This window comes from Salarias fasciatus, chromosome 18 (genome assembly GCF_902148845.1).
Source record: "Salarias fasciatus chromosome 18, fSalaFa1.1, whole genome shotgun sequence".
Classification (NCBI taxonomy): Eukaryota; Metazoa; Chordata; class Actinopteri; order Blenniiformes; family Blenniidae; genus Salarias; species Salarias fasciatus.
This window is the reverse complement of record NC_043762.1, coordinates 12,497,828-12,518,100: the sequence shown is the minus strand read 5'-3', so window position 1 is coordinate 12,518,100 and position 20,273 is coordinate 12,497,828. Positions and strand designations below refer to the sequence as shown.

At 43.5% G+C, this 20,273-nt stretch overlaps 1 protein-coding gene across 2 annotated transcripts; it reads right to left on the bottom strand.

Moving 5' to 3' along the window:
- Window positions 1-4,031: 4,031 nt before the first annotated feature.
- On the bottom strand, window positions 4,032-20,273 carry kctd1 (potassium channel tetramerization domain containing 1). Of its 2 annotated transcripts, none has more exons than XM_030114441.1 (5): window positions 19,559-20,273; window positions 12,302-12,480; window positions 10,987-11,131; window positions 8,556-8,861; window positions 4,032-4,990 (listed from the first exon to the last, which is right to left on the bottom strand). In XM_030114441.1, exons 1-5 carry the CDS (start codon window positions 19,565-19,567, stop codon window positions 4,829-4,831), a joined length of 801 nt encoding a protein of 266 aa, XP_029970301.1. In that variant the 5' UTR covers window positions 19,568-20,273; the 3' UTR covers window positions 4,032-4,828. The 2 variants fall into 2 exon arrangements, with proteins under 2 accessions (XP_029970301.1, XP_029970300.1); XM_030114440.1 differs by lacking the exon at window positions 19,559-20,273 and adding an exon at window positions 13,571-13,830.

The window sequence follows — 20,273 nt, the reverse complement described above, 5'->3', positions numbered from 1 at the left end:
TTCTTGTATTTTCTATCAGGAGGCATCTATGAAAAAATCCCAAAAAAACAAATATTATTTGTTTGGCTCGAAAAATGCCATCTTTATTCGATTTTCTTATATCAACTTCTTTTAAACTTCTTCAGTATGTGCTGGTAAACAAAGCTATTAGTGGAATTCTGGTGATTCAAAGGTTACTTTATGCTTTATGTACTGATCCTGAGAGAGGTTGAGGAAGTTTGTGTGGACTTCCATGAGCAGAAGCAGGATTTCACTCCAGGAATTCTCCGAGGATGTTAATATAAATGAAGCACCTTTTCCTCAAACAAAGCCAGACTCATGATTCAATCACTTTTCGACTGTTTTATGAATATCTACAACTCTGCGACACGTTAATCCACCCTGGACTGTCTCTTTCAGCTTTTATTCCACCAGCGGTTGTCCATCCGGGAACATTTAAAGCTTTAAAAAGTGTGAAACCATTCATCACACAGTCCAACTCATTTTTTTTTTCTACCAGAAATAATGGCTGGAAATATGTGACCATTATATTATAATAAAGGTATTTATGAGCCTTCAATCTAGCAGCCCCACTATGAGATATCTTTGAAAATTTGAAATCAGCTCCTGAGGCCGAGGGTAGGAAAGGAGAGAGAGAGAGAGAGAGAGAGAGAGAGAGACAGAAAGAGAGAGAGAAAGAGAAATGGCAAGGGAGAGATGTGGGAGTTGTGTTTTTGCTTTTTCGCCAAAGGTTACATTTATAATTATCTAGCTGGCATAAAATGGCCGAGAGGCTTTTTCAATAAAGGTGGGAGGCACCTGCTGTACAAAATCATACCTACAGATGAAGACAGGAGAGGCGAGACGGGGTATTAAGTGTGTTTAGTCGGGACGTTCATTAGGAAGGGACTGTGAGGGCTGATGATTTGGAGGTGAACGAGTCCGTGCGCTGACCTTCAGCTGGTGGTGAGTAAGCACGGCCCGGAGAGCGAGCGAGAAGACTTCCTCCCGGCTCCGCTCTGCCTTCTGATGACTGGAAATAATCAGCAGAGAGAGAAGCAAGTGAAAGAGACATGATCACAGACACACCGCGGAGAAGAGGAGGATCTCACATCGCTTTATTCTCCTCCAAACGCCCCCCCTCACCACCAGCACCACCTCGTCCTCTGAAGGGACTGGAAGTCAGTTTTTTAATACCGCTCATCTTTTCTTCAACAGCCCGAGTCCTCGGAGAAAAATATCTCTAATTCCTTTTTAAGTCGGTCTGAATGCAGGAAGTGTGGAGCAAAAAGGCCTGGACAAGGTCTCATTAAGCTCCGGCTGCCCCACAGGGAGCCAAAAGAACACAGAAGGTGCAAAAAAGGGTTGCATTTAAAGCTAAATCTACGTTCATCCCCTCACTGATGCACTACGTTTTGTGACTCTTTGTCGTTCCCCTGACTGGGTTGTTAATAGTCATTCAACAGGTTTATGCCAGTAAATTAGAAGTTTCACTTATAAATATAACGTTAAACCTGTCTGGTAGCTTAGCTGTGCAGCTCACTGACCTTTCATGATGTCAAAATAAAAATGTTTACTTATTTTTGTCTTAATCCACACTTGATTTGTTATTAAAAAAAATGGCTAAAGATGTTTAAAATGCAATAAAATGACAAAAGAAACTAAAAATATCCCACACAACAACTTTATCCTAGCTAGTTCCCTGTGCTAAAAGCTAATGAATGCTTTGTCTTTTTTTTAATTCCTATGGAAACTAAGTTCATGATACTATATATTTGACTGTATAGTTATCTGACAACAATTCAAACAAATATCAATATATGCATTTGAAGTCCTCGTAAGCTGCTTACCTCTTCACTACAGCAGCAACAACAGGAAACAAGGCTAACCCGACTCTGCTAATATTACTCATCTATACTACTGAATCTAAACTCAAAACTTTTTTTTTTACAGAATTAGAGAGATATTTAATCTAGCTTTAGCATGTCGCTAATTCCCCCCACTTGAAGCTTTTTTTTTAATCATTATATTAGATGTTTAATTGAAGTAACTAGGTTCATGATATAGTATGCCCTTATGCTGAAAATAAAGAACATGTGCTGTAGCTAGCCATTTAGCTTAGCATAAAAATCTAAAGTAGAAATATTTAGCAAATTTTACCATAAAACTGCTTCTAAGGGGAGGAAAATAATAAAGTTAGCATGCTGGTAACGGTTTTTTGAGTAGTTGAAACAAGAAACTTTCTGAAGCTGGTTTTCCAAAAGATTTAAGAGTAACTTAGAAATATAAAGCTAGCTGCTTAGCTTTGCAACAAATAGAGATAAGGTTAGCCCGGCTCAAGGTCAGTAAAATCGTTACAGGTATTCAACATTTCATGTTTTTAAAGATTTGTTTCCCTATATTAGATGTAAAAATAAAACAAAAAAGGAAATCTTAAAGGCTTATGGGTTGAATTATGTGTAGCACTGTAAAATAAATAAATAAATAAAAAGATCCTGCAGTATTTTGTCAGTGCAATCTGATGATTTTCACTGAAAGTTGATGTGCTAGCTACCTGCATAATTAGGCCCAGGATCTCTCTTTTTCATTTGCGCGATGCAGAACAAAAGCATTGCCGTGCAGCACTCGGAGTTGCACCTCTAGCCTGTGAGAATAACAGTCAGTCAAAAGGGAATCTGGGGCAAAGAGGCCTGAAAGGGAGACATACAGCATCAGCCGCAGATAGCCAAAGAAAGTGGAGATTCTGCCAAAAGCGATGGAGACAAGACGACAGGGGCTCCGTGTGGGATTTCACTTTGGATTTTAGCCCCTGCAGGAATATGTGGAAGCACAACTGACAGGACTTGCGTGGAGAAGTCGACTGCATTCAATACAACTAAGTAAAGATGCACCAGCATCAATCCTCTGAGGTACGGCAGCTTGCCTCACCTCTCCGGTCAAACGCGGAGCTAAAAACACTACATAATGTAACAGATCTCACTCTCCTCTGACGCCGAGCACATTCGTGTTGGTAGGAAATAATCCCATCACATCCAGATGAGACGGATCACTAATCGAAGCAGGGAACACAATCTGACCGCTTTATCTGAGATTTACCGGCCTGAGCCACTGAGAGCTTATTAAAAACATGGTCTTGAACATTTCGATTAAGCTCATTATGCCTCTAACTTGCTTAGAAGCATTTTGCTTTCTTATTTTCAGGCAAGTAGATTTGCAACGTCACCGAAACATTTCAAAAGGTATATCATACAAACCCACTGGACTGAAAAGAAGAAAGCAACATTCTTGTGATATGGAATTTTAGGGCTACACAAAATACTGAGTGGAGTTTATAATGATAGATTAATATCAAATATCTGAAAACATTTTTTGTTTTGATTGTGTTGGCTAGAGCATGCAGTAAGTGAACGGATTGCAAAACAATGTACACAGTCAATTTAGCACATTTGCCTTCATGAAGCAATAATTTACATCATCTGAAAATACTTTTGTTCATAATCACTTCAGCTCAGGTTTTAGAGCTAAAGTGACTGTTATTGTGAGTTTTTCCCCCAATAAGTTACATTTACATTTGATGACATCCTCCTCCAACATGTCTGACTACTTGTTTCATTGTTCTTTAAATAGATGCCTGGCCAACGCAACCAAACAAAGGCTGCCTGGGCGTCTTCAAACCCCAGTAATCTCATTGTAACTTGTAAGTTTTGGAACTTGTTGCAATGACAATATATAGCACTCCATTAAAACTTTGCTGTTTCTCGCAGATGTTTCTGGTGTAGACACCTCAGCAGAGCATTTCTAAGGACTGATGTTTTTTTGAACTATCACCCGTATGATTTAAGCTTTCATTTCCCAACTATCAAAACGTTTGATGGCAAGCAAGTGGGCTCAGAGTAAGGCAAAAGAAGTCGATTGGATTCATCAAGTTCAGGCCTTTCTGCTTGTTCGTCTTATTTACGCCTTGTTGCTCCATGCCTCAGTCAAATCTGATGATTTGGTTGTCTTCAAGTCCATGGATGTATGGTGGAAATAAAGGTGATCTTGGGAGTGGAGAGGGTAGTACAATAAGCTTTTAATCTGTTCAGTCATGTCTGAGGCAACAAATTCGCTTTAAAAAGATGTAAAAACACAAACACATATACGATGGAAATTTACAGGAAGATCACGATCCAATTAAATAATTCCCAAGGCAAATGGTGTAATAACTTATACACATTTTGATATTTGTCTCACTGTGTGTGTGTGAAGGTCATAGATGGTAAAATTTCATATTGCTAATGTCAAACCGTATTTATAAGCGTAAGATTCATGGGTGTCACAATATTCAACATTATTCTTGTGAAAAGGAAATAAAACTGAAGACGTGTGTGTGGCATCTGAGACATTCGGTACTGTTAGCATGGCGTGAGTCGTCTTCTTGGGAACGGTGGGGGGGTTCTGCAACACTACATCAGCAACAAAACGTGTGATTCAAATCATATTTAACCTAATGTAGGCTCCAAGTTTTAAAACAAACTTTCTTTAGGGGGATCCAGCATGTATAAATCCTTTATTTTATTTTTTTAAATTGGTTGATGGGGGTGGGGCTTAGACAATCACAAATGTCCTTGCAATCTCAAATTGAGCGAGCGTCCTTCTGGCAAAAAAAAAAAAAAAAAAAAAAAAGAAAAATTAAAAAAAAATCTCCTCTCGCACTTCTTTTTATTCTTTTTTTTTTTTTAATTCTCTAGATGGTTTGTCAAGTTTCAGAAACAAAAACATCAACAAGGAAATGAAGAAAAACAGAGTCCACGGAGCTCCGAAAAGTCCGGCGCCCCCTGCTGCCCCGGGGTGGAGGTTCAGGAGGCTCCTAGTCCAGCTGCTCCTGCTTTATCCTGTTTGAATTGGGCCCCCGCTGACCCGTCCTCCTCAGCTCCCGCCGCAGAACGTACTCGCTGAACTGGGACGAGTCCACGCCGCCGCCGCAGGAGCCGGCGATCTCGAAGCCGCGCTGTTGGAGACGCTCTAGGACCTGCGAGAGGCGGAGGAGGACTGGTGAGACATTTGATTGGAGGGACGTCCAAACAACCCTTCTTTGTACTTTTTAACATTTAGCATTGACATTAGCAATGAGATAAAAAGTAAACAAAGACAAAAACTGTAACTCATGACACAGATTATGTCAAATGTATTTTTTTATGTGAGAGGAAGAAGAAACCTATACAATGAATATCAACTCTAAATATAATGCTACAGCTAGCTGCTTAGCACAAAGAGGGAAAGCCAAGCTAACCTGGCTGAGTGTTTTCCTCACCATCTTTGTAGTTTAATATACAATAAGCTAACAACATTGCCTTCTTATATTTTGGACCAAATTTATCATATAAGGTCACGATTTTTGAATTTAATAATGCAGTGTTATCTCCAAACAGAAGACTACAGCTAGCTGTTTGTTAACAAGTGGAAATGAGGCGAGTCTGGCTTGTCCTGGAGGTAACACTCGCATAACGTACAACAAGCTAAAGTTTGTCTAACTTCAACTTGGAATACAAAGCAAAACGACAATGCACGATGTAACGATGGACAAGCTAGCATTTTGGTAGTTTAATCTACAAGGACCTGGTAGCATGTTTTATTGATTTTTGAAAAGTCGCAGCATTTAAATTGATATTTCATTCCCCACCAAATATTTCATGTGTAAAGAAATGAATATGAACTTGTAGTTTGTTTTTCTGTGTATGTAGCTGCTCCTCGCTTCAACGAGAATGAGTCTATACTCAAGGATTCCCATACTCCATGTTTTTAACATAGTATATGTTATATATAGGGATTCTTAAAGCATTGGGGAGCCGTTCTTACTCCATTATCTTTAGCGATGAGTTGAATAAACAGATCAGAAAAGCAGCGAATCATGGAGAAGCGCCTCACTGACGTGGATCTCTGGGATTGAGCTGCAGCAACATTCGAACTGTGACGGGAATCTGGACGAGAGTCTCTCCAGACTTTTTCCTCTTGCATTGCCTCATTCTCATTGTTTCTGTGTGCGAGTGTGTAGCTGCTCCTCGCCTCGCAGACATCTACAGACGTGTCCGGGGGGGCTGCGGGATCACATTCCATCGAAGAGGCCCGGGGGGGGCGGCCACTTGGCTCCCCACCTTCTCTCCCCTCTCTTGCTCCCCGCTCCCCCCCCCAGGCTCGAGCCTCCGCCAAAACTACAAAAGGTCCCCCTACTGCTGGCAGCTCTCTCTCCGCTCCCTTCCTTCTCCCAAGCCCCCCCCTGCACCCCCCTCCATTAGCCGCAGATACAGCATTCACCGCCGGCGTGCTTTAATAACCAAACAGGATTATGGGCCCTGCCTGGGGACAGGCTGCCAGGGAGCAGGCTCGCTCTGCACACACACACACTTCAGAGACGGGTTGGTTTGTGTGTGTGTGTGTGTGTGTGTGTGTGTGTGTGTGTGTGTGTGTGTGTGTGTGTGTGTGTGTGTGTGTGTGTTTTGGGGGGGAGGAGGAGGAGGTGGAGATTGGACGTCCTCACAGTGGAGACGGAGTCCAGATCATTGGGAAATCTTTTCGAAAATGCTCCTCTGTGCTGACTTATTGATGCGTGTCTGAGCACTTCACCATCAATGAATCAGAGGAATATCAATATGTAATCAGGGGAAATACCGGATTGCCAAACACACTCTGATTGCAACAGTGGAGTTGAGACAAAGGTGACTTTTTTTTTTTGCTGAGAAGTGCAATAATCCTGATAGGAAAGCTTTTTTAGGTTTGCACACAGACCTGTATATTTTCCTCATGCAGGATTTCAGACTTCATTGGATTTGATGGTGAAGTGGTTAGAGGATCTCTTTGTGTACAGTTTGCATGTTCTCCCTCTGTGCATTCATTTCCTCCCTCTGTACAAAGAGCTCTAATTCACTGAGATTCTGCACAAAGTGAGCCTATTTGCAAATAATCTCCTGGAAATGTTGTCATTTCTGGATTTGTTTGCTTAAAATTTCTGTGGCGCGAACGGATTAACTCCTGTTTACATGACTTTATATGTTTTTTTGCTGCCTATTTGACCCCCACAGCATTTTCTGTGTCTTTCTGTCAGACTTTTAGAACGTTGATCAATGGAAGCGACAAACGTAATGAGAACGATCTGCTGGGAACGATATTGTTTTCGTCCTACTTATTTTACCGCTTAAGAAGTCTCAACGGGTTTTAAACAATCTAAAATGTTTACTTTTTCATTCTGTCAAACTTTTAGATTATTGGTAAATAGATGCTACAAAAGCATCAACAACAATCTGCTCTTATCCTTTCCAAGTTTGTTTTGCCACTGAAGTGAAAGAATTGAGTTGTTTGTGTTGGAAGCTATCAAACATTTTGAGCTAACGATAAGAATGTGAGGTACATCAAAGGTCATATTTTATTATAATAAAGTCGATGAACGAAAGTCGGAGGAAAAACTCAGCACAATAAGAGCTTCTCTGCTGACTGACATGGTTGCTACTTTGAAACACGTTAAAACTTGACCAGTGTCCGCTAATTTGTTAGCATAAACTGCTCCCAGTGTTTTGCACTGTCCTCATTCAAATACTTGACGTTATCGTAGTATATTTCAAACCTTGTTTGCTTTGAATTAGGTTCCTTTTCGTGGTAATACGCCATTTGTTTTTGATTAAAACTTGATGAGCGTCACAAAAAGGCCAAACTGAAATAAAAAGTCTATTTTTTCCACGGTTGCCACATTACTGAACACTGGTGTTTTAGTACAATGAAAATCTTGTAAAAAAATTCAATGTTAAGACCCAATAAGTTTCATATAATATGGGTGGGAATGAATTAATATCTCAATGAATGTATTCATTTTGCAACAGACGGGCGAAAATACATCTAGAAAGAAATACTGAAGTGACAAGTTAATCGTCTTTCATCGAATTTGGAGTGGATCTGCTCCTTCTGGCTCAAAATTGTCCGTGTAGACAAAGATGCCTTTGATAGCTGAAGATAAACTCTGTGCGGTCTCAAATCATTTCCACATGTATTTCAATCTCAGCTTTCATCAAACACTCATCAGGGTCTGGTGAGAAAATCTTCCCAGAAAATGGTCTCGGCTAATATGTCCGACATTATCGGCAGCAAACAAAAATAGGTGCATAGAGTGGATTAAAAGGCCCAATTTTACTCTAAATTGAGCATTGATCGACCAACCGCTTAAGACACTCAGGGGCATCATCTGATGTGTTTCTCAGTGTTTCTCTACAATTCCAATGTTAGTTCCCCATCAGTCTCAGAGTGCCAGTGCTTCCATTCAGTTCAAATTAAAAGCACGATTTCCACTTTAAGACCAAGGTTTCAATCTAAAAAATGGCTGTCCAGCAGCTCTGAAGCTAAAAGTTCATATCCAGTCAGATGTTGGGTTTGTGTAAGGACAGTTTTCTAAATGAATGCTTTGATGAACTCCTCAAAGAACTCTTGTTTCTTGGGATTGGATAAGATGAATAAAGATAAATGACCTGATACCAGTTTGCACTGTAACCGAGTCCTCGAGTTGATAGCTGCAAAGAGAGCCGGCGAAAAGCGTCAGAAAGAACAGACGCTACCTGGACGGAGTTGAGGTGACAGTATCCGTTCAGGGGGAAGCGGATGACGTGCGTGGAGTCGTGGTTCCAGCCGGCGTTCACCGAGTTGCACATGACGTCCCCGATCTCCGGGAACACGTCCTCGATCAGGGCCTTGTCGCCGCTGAGCGTGATCCTCTCGCCCAGGTCGGGCGCCACGCGCACCACCAGGCACTCGCAGGGGCGCGACACCCGGCCCACCTCCTGGTCCTGGCGCCAGCGCTCCAGCTCGGCCAGCATGGGCTGCAGCTGGAAGTACCGCGCCTCCTCGTACAGCAGGCTGTAGTCCTGCCAGAACAGACGGGGGCAAAGAAAATATGATGGTGAGTTCTGCGAGTTGGGATTTGAAGTGCAGAGAACGATCTGCATCTACTCTTTGCAGGTTTGTATTTTTCTACAATATTTGAATTGAAAGAACAAATTTTGGGAAATAAATGCAGTTTATCATCATTTAGTTTACACTAAATGAGATGACAGTTCTAGCAGTGGCTCTCAGATCAGTTACAGAAATTTTATACACTAAACTCAATATGAAACGGAGTAAAATAAAATGCTGAAAATTACGTAGTTTTCATCTTGGGCCAGTAGTGGGTGCTGTTGTTTGTTTTTGGAATGAAACCACATACATTCATGCTACAGAGAACAATAGGCCATGAACAATAATAGTTGTGAGTACATGGACATTCACTTTGATGGATAAAAAAGTTAGATAGTTATTACAAGTGACTCTACTCAGAAAACCACCAAGTCCCAGGAGAATATGGACAGAGAGTCCTTTGGTTTGGATTGTTTTCACACCCTTTTGAAACCGGACCACATGGACAACATCATACAATTATAACAGCTGCTCGTTTGAGGGCGCTGTCAACAGAAATGACCACTGACCAGAGAGGAAGTAAAGCCTGATGAAGAAGAAACCGGCGTTCAATTGTGTGATCCAGACCGAAAGCGGGAGTCCCGTCCCAGTAGCCGGCTAGCGGCTATCCACGAGTTACCGCAATATGTAGTTGTCTGACCAGCGCTTGCACTTCCCTCACCCTCCCTGTCCGTGAGATCATTTCCAACTCTTTTTTGGTGCGTCTGTTTCTTCTCAGTTGCGTTATCAATCGGGACCATAGCTTGCTTGTGTGATCCGGATCAGAGATCAGGGGAGTTTCAACACTTGCCCAAACGAAGCAGACTTTTCCACAAAGTCCCTGAAGTGATCTGTGGTCTGAATCAAACAGTGCTGGTGTGAAAGCTACTATGAAAAAGCCCCCCCCTCCATTTCCACAGAGACGGAATTGGAGAGTTTTTGAAAAGTTGTTTTTAGAGATTCCGACTACTGTTGCCAAGGAAGCGGACACCCAAAACACCACGAAAGTTTTCAGTTTTCACGAGAAAACGTTGTGTAAACAGAGTCTTATTGTGGTTTTGTTTGACATGTGCATAGGGGGATCCAGACTTCCTGACATGTACAAATAAATCATTCTGCACTGTGATGAGTTGTTTGCAAATAAAATACCTACGATATGACTCACTGGATTCATTGGTAGTAGCCTCTTTTTATCCTCTCGTGTTTTTTTTTTTTTCAATCTGGATTCTCAGAAAATAATGGGAACAAATCATGGAAATGGAAAAGGCACTCCCTTGACCCCTTGACTCCCACATGAGAATCACTGTCTACACGATGATTCTTTGTGTATATAAATCTTAATGCAACAGGAAATAAAACGACGTAATCCATATTTGCTGTAGTACAATGGAAGTATATGCTCATAAAATCATTTTTGTTTCCCTGGAATGTGAAGAAGAAGCAGCAAAATGCATGAACGAGCAATAAACCGCAGTCAAGACACCATTCAGCAGAAATTACCAAGGATCCGCAGGAGAGGAGATGCGGTGCGACATGTAGCACAGGGTTGCACGGGGCGCGGAGAGGCGGATCTCTTACCCGGGGGGCCGCGGGGCCTAAACTGCACCACATCTTCACTTTTTCTCATGCAAAGCCCACCTAATGCGAGTCCGGCCTCGGCCTGAACTTTTTGTCTTTGCTTATTTTAACCGACATACTTTTCCCCACTGATGGAGCCGCTGCAGCGCGCCCGGACAGCCCATCAGATAAATGTGGCTATTTGTTTTACCCCGGGGCAACTTCGGTAATTACTGAACTAAATGACACATATGAAACAGAAATGCTAATGTGTCACATACAGTGAGAGTCACCCCGGATGGACGCTGGAGCGGCGGCCCCGTTGTTTGTTTGGTTACTGGCACGCTGGAGGGAATCCAGCTGAGGAAAAACATCTTGATTGAGCTCTGTGTCTCCAGATATTTCTGGCCCGGGCGCGCATTGTGTACGGCGTGTCGCCGAGACTGCTGACTGGAGCCGACGTGGCGTCACAGTGTGGAGGACGGAGGACTGCGCACTCACTTTGAAGTCTTCTGGGATGAGGAGCTTGGACGTCCTGAGGAAGTTGAGGATGTAGCGGAACATGTGTCCATCCCTGTCAATGAAGTAGTGCTGCTTCAGGCTGTCCAGGACTATAGGCTCTGTGCCATCAAAGAGACGACCGATTCTGCCCACAGAGAGGGGGGAGGGAGGGAGGGGGGGGGGGGGGGGGGGGGGGGGGCAGAAACCAAGGGGAGGGAGGGGGGGATGGGGTAGTGGAGAGCATGTTGAGATTTCAAAACCAAATTCATTCTTTATTCGAGCAAAAAGTTAAAGAATTGAACAAAAAAATAAAACAAGACTTCTTTTTAAAGCAGAAAAGAGTAAGGAAAGAAAAATATAAAAAATTAAAAGAAAAAGTAATAAAGTAAACAAACAAAATAAGAAAAATATAAAATATTCAGAGAATAAAAAACAGAAGATAAAAAAGAAAAAAGTCAATTAGAAAGAAGGAAAAAAATGAAATTGAGAAAGGATTGAAAATGTGGAAAATTGCTTTTAAAAAGACTGAATGAAAAAAATGAAAACAAAAAAAATACATAGAAATACTGAGAGGGAGAAATAATATACAGAAAAACTGGAAGATAAAGACCAAAAAAAATTTAAAAAACAAAAAAAGAGAATTAAAGAGTGGAGTACAGCCTAGTACAGAGTAGAATAGAGCAGAGTGGAGTAGAACAGACTATAACAGAGCACAACACAGCAGAGTAGAACGCAGAACACAGTATGGTAAAACACAGCAGAGTAGAGCAGGAGACAGTAGAGCAGAGTAGAGTCACAGGGGAATGGAGGTCAGGTCCAGCTGGTTCCGGCCCGCCTCAGGCCGCCTGCCAGTCACCCTGCGGCCGGGCTGGGAGCGACACTCGGGCCTCGCGGCCTCCAGATGGCTCCGCGCCCTTTGGCTCTTTACTGCTGCTGTGACATCTGTCAGAATAACCAAGCTGCTTTTGTCTGGGCTCTGCACTTCCCCTCTGCAAGCTCCCACCAATTGTTTACAGCTTTAAAATAGCTGTGAGCTCCGCTTTATGTGATCGCACCTTAAAAAACCCCGCGCTAACCAAAGACACACTCCGATTCCCGACATCCCCTCCTCCGAGTGCATCCACCAGACGCTGATTTGACAAGATGTGACATTTGACTGTCACATAATGACATTAAACATTAAACAGGGTGACATTAAACTGCGAGGAAATTTTTGACAGCGCACAAACACATTTGGGCTCGCCTCCCAAAAAAAAAAAAAAAAAGAAAGAAATCGACCACAAGATCCAGATAAGAAGCAGAAGTGCAGACTCACCGGGATTCTGGGAATTTAGTTAAGGTGGCCAGACTGCTGGTGTACATGTGTCCGCCCACATCGATGTGCACGGGGGCGTTGGATTTGGTGAGCTGTGCAGGTGTTGGGATGCCCTGGTTACTCAAGGGAGACACTGGTGAGCGTGTGATCATGGGTCTGGACATGCTGGAGCGGTTATCCTGGGAAACAGGGAGAGACAGGCTCAAGACGCTGCTGCAAAGCCCACATGAAAGCACAATCACACAAAACCCACGACAGGAAACAAAAAAAAAATCTGCTTTTTCAGTGTAACACTGCATAGAAACAAGTAAAATCACAATTAAAGGGCAATTACAACAACTCAAAGCAGGCTGATTGAACTAGCATCTCAAAAATATGCAAATAAATCATCAAAAATACACCAGAATCTACTTTTCAGTGTGTAAAACACTCTAGAAAGCTTCAGCTTCTGCTGTAAAGCAACTCAGTGTGGACTGATGCATCTATAGCAGATATGAAAAACACCAATAAATCGTTATTAAACGTCAGAATCTGTTTTTCTAGTGTCAAGTACTCAAGAGAAAAGAGCAGAGCTTCAGTTTCTGCTGATCATCACAAACGTGCAGTTTCAAAAACTACATGAAGGCTGATGGATTCAGAACTGATGCCTGCTGCAACCCAACAGTTAAAGAACCATTCCATCAGTTGTAGGCAGGCTGGTTGATTCAACACAAACAAATGTCACTCAGGACACCAGAATCGCTTCTCTACTGTAACACACTCCACACTCAAGAGTAGAGAGTGAGTTTTTTTTTTCTTTTCTCTCCCCTTCCCTCTCTCTCTCTCTCTCTCTCTCTCTCTGAGATGGAGCAGCCTGACCTTGACCTGAATGTTGCCACAAGCATCCACTCCTGTGGGCCATAATCTCCAAAAACCAAATTAATTTGGAGCATCAGTCTCAGTCTAGGGGAAAATGAGCGACTTGAATTCAGTAATAGGATTTGGAGAAACTGTCTCATGTTAACCTACAAACACCGATTTCTGAGGAGACGGAGAAGAAATGGGGATGCAAAAGTTTTGGAGATGGAGGATGACATGGAGAGGTGGAGGAGAGGGCGACGTGTGTGCGCGCAGTCACGCGCACGATCATCCAGTTGAATCAAAGTGTGCAGAAAGTGACAGATCAACACGGTTGTCCCCCCCCCGCTACAATGCACCCCCCACTCCCTCCCCCTCCCTCCCTCCCTCCCTCCCCTCCGCATGCACGGCGCCGGACCCGCACGCGCTCACCTGCGCCGGCATCACGGTGGTCGGGGAGGACGTCAGCGCGTGGTGGTCATTCTGCTTGAGCGACGCGGCGGGCACCGGCTCCCCGCGCACCGCGAACATGAGCGCGGGCTCGCGGCAGTCCGCGGCGCTCCGCACCGGGAGCCGCTTGAGGGACGCGTGCACGGACTCGTCCGCGGAACTGATTGGACGCGGCCGCTTCCTCGCCTTCTGATGCGTTAAGTCCATGATATCCGTTTCGTCCATCGCGGCTCAGAGTTTCAAAACGGCGTTTTTTTCTTTTCCTTTTGAAAAAAACAAAAAAAATCCTCTCTCTTTTTTTCCCCCTTCGTCTCTCCCTTCCGAAACGCACGTGCCCAGATGTGAAGACGCGCGGGGAGCGAGTGAGGAGCGGCTCGTCGCGCGGAGCAGCGTCTTTGCAGTGGTGGGAGAAGTCAAAGCCCCCGACAACACGAGCATTGTAGCGCCCGCGGCTCTTTTGGGGCTGTCGCTGTTTCAGGGGCAGGTATGTGTGGCGCATTTTCCTTTCTTCCCCGGAATGGAATTAAAAAAAAAAAAAAAAAAACCCGAATCCTGCCTCAGCGAGCGTGCGTCAACGTGCACATCTGGACTTATGCGCACAGCTGGCTGCCCTTTGCCCCCTCCCCCCCTCCGACCACTATTGTTCACAATCCCTTCAACCCAAGTTCAAAGCCTGCGATGACCCACAGCCCACGTGCACGACTGATCACAGAATATTAAAACAAATCCACTTTCAAGCCAAGCACATCAGGTTCAACTCATCACATTACATCTAATACACTGCTGCAAACATCTTTTTTAACTGTTTCTCACAGAAACCGGTGCAAACTTTAAATATTTCACCAGTGAAAATGACATGTAGTCATTCATTAGAGCTAATAAACAGACACATTATCACTCTGCAGGAGGCTGGATTCATGTAGTCTAGGAGATTTACAAATGCATGGACACCACTGCTCAGTCTTTTGAGGCACCTCACATTATAAGTTCAATGCATTACTAGTCCCCCCTGGTGGTGCGATGGGTTAAGTCTTGACCTTGAGTGTGGGGGATCTGAGTTTGAATCCCAGTTGCAGCTGATGGAATCCAGACTGAACAGTGTACAGAGGGACATGTAGTGACTTTCTGTGAAAGAACGCAGCTTAGATTGACAGTTTAAATGATTGATACATTAGCGTACTGAAGCTTCAGTGACTGGATTTCAGAAACAGTGTTAAAGTGACGTGCTCCGATTACAGATACATTTTTATTCAAAACACAATTGCTTCCAGTTTTTAACATATGAAGTCCTTGAATTCTTTAACTTTAGTGAAACAGTAACAAACAAGTCAACACTTTCTACTCACAGATAACCAGGAAAGAGAGAGAAATATTCATATCCAGCTGGAACTCCAGTAACTTTTACTCATTCAATAATAGCAATCAATTCCTGGTGTTAGAGTAGAAATCCCATGTTGATGTCAGGAGGTGAAAAGCACCACAACAGACCACTATGAAGGCGGACAGGCTTAAACTGTTCATAACTTAAAAAAATAATGTTTTTAGTGTTTTTTTTCTTTCAGTTCAGATCATAAATTGATCCAAGTTTAGTGAAATAGTAACTGTTAAGTCAGCTAATGAGCAGTGTAGATTGATCGCTTGCTGTTCAGAACTTTATGTATGATCGGAGACTTCCTCTGTGGGACCAGGTGGAAGGGAAACAGATTTTAAACAGTCATGCAGGTTAAATATTAAAGCTTAGTGGACACCGGCAGTTGATGAGTAACTAGCTAACCACAAACTTGGTAAACTAGCAAGTCAGAACAGCAGCAAGATGAAAAAAAAAATGTCTTTGTCGAAAGCAGTGAAGAGAAGGTTTGACAGCGAGGATCAACCGCACAAGGAGGAATGGAAAGAGAAGTATGCGTTCATCCCTGATTGTAGAAATGCCAAACCGGTATGTCTCATCTGGCTGTTTGTAAAGAATACAATGCAAGACGGCACCACGACACAAAGCACAACACCTTCAAAGTGGCCGACCCATTCCAGACAGAGGCACGAAAACATTCATTTGAAGCACTAACAGCAGGCTACGAGTGCAGCATATAGAGAGAGACAGCAGCTTTACAACCGTTTCTTTACAACCCAAGTCTGTAAGAGCAACTGCAAGCGATGGTTAAACTAGTACTCAGGTACTCTGCCTAAAGTATCTCAGTTACAGTAATCTAATCCATGTTGGATCATCAGTACAGCTTCACAAGTCTTGTTTGAAGTTAACTAGTTTCCCTGAATAATACATCGAGTCGGGTAATTACCGGCTCTTTCCAGGGAAGCAGGGGTCGAAGCCCCCTTGCGGCGCCCCCTTCCATTTCCGCCTATGCCCTGGTGAAAACACGAGCTTTTGCGTGCGACGGCTGCAGAGTGCAAACGCCACCTCCACCGGACGGTGGTGCAGCGGGGCGGACAGCCAGGCGGCCACACGTCCGAGCGGGCTTTCAAAGTATCCCGCCATGTGCATGCGGCACTCTCCTGGGCTGTTATTTTTTCCGCCTCTCCCCCCTTCATAGAAAATGCAGAGAATCCACAATTTTTAATAACATTCAGATTAAAATTAATTAGTTCAACCACTGGCCTTAAAACATCCACATTCCTGCTTCTCATTGGCAGTGTGAGTTTCACACCTAGATACCCAATTAGCAATTAAGCTTGCCTTTGAGTGTAGGCCTCCAATGCGGTGTGTGATCCTGGTCTGATTTGCATGCCACTTGTGCACGCGCTGATAAGCGCAGGCAGCAGCCATACATAGTTTTAAAATTCAACTCCAGAATCCCTCGCAGAAGGCAAAGGGGCCTGCGGGGCACGAGGGAGAGAAATCACATGGCTGCTCTTCAAAAGGGGACCTGTGTAAGGCAGCCGGCAAAGTGCGTGGGATCACACTCAGAATGCAGGTAATTTGTTCCCTGACTAATTTGTGGAGATGGTGTGTGTGTGTGTGTGTGTGTGTGAGGGGAGAGCGAGCGGGTGTGTGTGCCTGTGGAGAGTAAGTTCTGAAAACAGCTTGGTGGAATTGGATTTCCTCAAAGCCTTGTCATCGCAAAGGTGGATTGAGTGTAAAATCTGTAAGGCATTATGGAAAATTGCAGGGGAGAAAGAAGAGAGAGTGAAAGAGAACGGGCGGATGGGTGGGTGGGTGGGAGGTGGAGGAGAAGTGGTGGTGGTGGTGGTGGGGGGGGCGGTGAGTGAGTGGAGCTCTTATATCACAGAATCACTCTGGGAGTTGGAGGGAATAAAGATCTTGAAGGAAGAACTCCACCGGAGGAGCGGCGAGCGGGAAGCAGCCGTCGGCGAGCATCACGCCCGCTCGTCCTACCTGTTGCTGCACAACCGTGCAACAACCGACCGACCAGCATCCGCGCAAACAAACCGGCAAACGGGCCTCAAAGCTCATTAAATCGTCTCCTTTTGCTACTTTAAGGAACAAACCGCTCCGTATTACAAGCCTCACAGAGCTCCTGTCTGCCACTGTAATGATCAAAAGGGGGGGAGGGGGGGGGGGGGGTTCTGCAGAAGCATAGCAAGTTTAAATTGTCCAATCCCACAATGCAACTCTCCTCACTGTTTCGACATATCGCGCAAGACACGATTAGCATTTCAGATCAGAGCATTAACATTCAGTTCGGAGGCGAGCAGACGAGTATTTACATAATCTGGAAGGGTTGTCTCTGCGATGCTGCACCCCCCCCCCCCCGCTCCTCCCCCCCGGCCATTTGTTTCAAATGTCCACGCAGACGGCTCAGACTTTGGGTTAACTTCAGTCACTATCACGGCTAAAAAGAGAGCAAAGGCTTCACAGGTGGAGGCACAATTCACAGCATCGCTCGCTCAGTTTTATGCCCTACCAGTGAACTCCACACAACTTTGAAGGAATCGAGATCTATTTATCCGTTTGAGGAAGCATTTGATGGAAATATAGAACGTATATAAGTCTCAAGTAAAAAAAAAAACAAAAAAAAGCAAAACTATGTAATTTCAAGAATACTCAATTGAAGTAGTTCTTTGACATTATCGAAAGCATCACAAAACGTGTGAAAAAAATCAATGAATTCTCTCATATTAATATTTTTGTAAGTAATGAAACATCTGTCTTAAAAAATATTTTGTGCAATATTTTTAGCAATATTTTGTGATTATTGCTAATGGAGAGAGTTTAGAAAATAATTAAAAAAACATTTTTGCATTTAAATCATCAATAAAACCTTTGAAATATCATATCTGGATCTCATTTAACTTGTAATGCTGAAATTAATGCATAATGATGTGTATCTTTCAAAAATAATAAAGCAGTATCAATATACCATGTAATAAGAGGACCTCTTTTTGTCATGTCAATCTAGACACTTTTATACATTCATCTATGCACAACTTTTGCATAAATGCTGTGGGAAAGAGTTCAAATTTGTAATGCAAATGAGTTAGATTTAGATAATTAAATGAGAAAGGAAGAAATACAATCAAAATTTAGCTTTTTTTTCCCCATTCCGACATAAAGGAGATATACATGTTCTAATGTTTCTGACTTGTGGGGAGAAAAAAATCCTGAAAGTCCACAGTGCGAAAGAACTAACTCCAAAAAAGTTTCATATTTGACATCCAGTGACTCACATAATAGACATCAGGAGTTGCATTTCAAGTGGAACCACATGTCTGCTCGGGAATATTCATTAGTGAGTGAGTGCAGCATCACAGAGGAGGAAGTGAGAGCCGCACAAAACCAGACACTTCAGAGGACCACTTTTCTTTTAAACTGCATGCACTTTTTTTTTTTTATATATCCTCTGGAGTGTGTTTAAGTGCAACTTTTCCATGGATCAGGCGCACGGAGGCTGCACAGTGACGCGCTGTGGTTTAGTTACAGCGCCATCAGGTGATCGGAGCTGACGGCTCGCAGATCATCATCCATCCATTCACTCTGGAACTGGTGAAACTGGTTGCTGGCTTCTTCTTTTCTCTCTCTCTCTCTCTCTTCTCCCATGTGACCAGAGCATGGAGGCTTTCCTTTTATCTCTCTTATTTTTACCTCCCATGCGTTACGGTGGCAAATGTTTATTTAAAAAAAAAACCCCGTCTATTTCTGCGTTTCGGACGCACAAACCAAAGTGCATTCAAGAGCTGGAGTAAACGTTTGCATGCACAGTGTGGTAGTTTTATTTGAGAAGTAAGTACACGGTGTTAGTTGGAGCTAGTTAAGTGACTGTGTGTTTGCCGATTCGCGTCCGGACCTTGGAGCAGATTACGCACGGCGCAGTCAGACAGGAGGAGGAGGAGGAGGAGGAATCCGGCAACAACAACGCAAAAAAAAAAAAAATCAGCTCCAATTCCTGTCTGCTTTTTTTACATAAATGTGACTCTGCCAACGCGGAAACGGCACGTATTAAAAGGGTGATTCACAGATTCTGCATTGACGTGTGTAGAAAGGTACATCCTGTCATACAGAAGGAGAAAAACGCCCGCGGCGAAATTACTCCACAATGGCGTCTTTCATTAGAAGATCTGGGGCAGCCAGGAAATGGAACTGTTTCCCGACTCGCAAAAAAACACGAAGTGGGCTCTGAAAAACCTCCACGGGGGGAAAAAACCCCATACGACTCGCGTTTGAGGGAAGTTAGGAGCAAGTTGTAACAGCGACGCGGAGCCGCGGATGTTTTCGGAGCCCGAAACGCGCCAGGAGCGAATTCGCACGGTGGATAAGTGGAGACAGTTTGCTCGACCACGCCGCTTCCCCCGGTTCAAAAAAAATCCTCCTATATCACCGACCCGCTCCTACATTCGTACAGTAAGCAAGGAACAATAGCCAGGAAGTGGTTAAATATTTTTTTTTTTAAGAACTGTACCGCTCGAATCGCTTGGCACATGCGTAAAAGCTGCTGCGCCTCAATGTCCCAGTCCATCCGAGCTCGGAAATAACAGCAAACCAAATAAATCTTCGCTTACCTGAAACATAGAGCGGCACAAAGTAGCTTTTTGTGCACCTTTTTCCTTCCGATTTGGCCCCACGATCTGCTGCTCTTCCTACACCAGTGAGAAATGCAATAGCTTGGCTAAGGTAGACAGAACAAAATACAGAGAATACTTGCTCCAGGGCTCCGAAACCCCTCAAGGCAAAGATCAGGATACAATTAGCTCATGTCTCTGCCCCAGTCTAAACCAATCTGCAGAATAAAACTGCCAGCAGAAAAAAAAAAAGAAAGAAAGAGGGAAGAGATCACAGCAGCAGCGCCCCAGTCTTTGTTGAGTTTATGTTTTTATAAAATCAAATAAATAATTTTGTCTGCATTTACAACACCCGCACCCCTCCTGCCTGCTTCTCTGAGAGGAGCTGATTTTAATCGTTATGATTAGTTTTGATGTAACGTTCCCCGGGGGCATTTCTCCAAATGGATGGAGTGTTTCTTTGCCAGAGAGGAAAAGCAGCAGATGATGATAATTATATAGATTGTTGGTGGGGTCCTTTGATTTCTCTTCCTCCTCCTTTTTCTCTCTCCACCTCTCAATCTAACCTGTGTAGTCTCCCTCTTCTTCTACCTTCCTCTTTTCTTTTCTTTTTTTTTTTTTAACCATAAATGCACTTGTTGATTAGTCTGGAATCAACTTCTAATGCAATAATGAAAGCCTCGCTCTCGGAGGGCTTTTTCTCCCCTTTTCTAAT

Excerpts from the sequence above, each read along its gene's own strand:
- kctd1 (XM_030114440.1), bottom strand. The coding sequence starts at position 13,813 with ATGGACGAAACGGATATCATGGACTTAACGCATCAGAAGGCGAGGAAG. Across the intron at positions 11,132-12,301 it reads ACTAAATTCCCAGAATCCCG|AATCGGTCGTCTCTTTGATG; the intron begins GTGAGTCTGCAC and ends CTCTGTGGGCAG. Across the intron at positions 4,991-8,555 it reads GTCACCTCAACTCCGTCCAG|GTCCTAGAGCGTCTCCAACA; the intron begins GTAGCGTCTGTT and ends CGCCTCTCGCAG.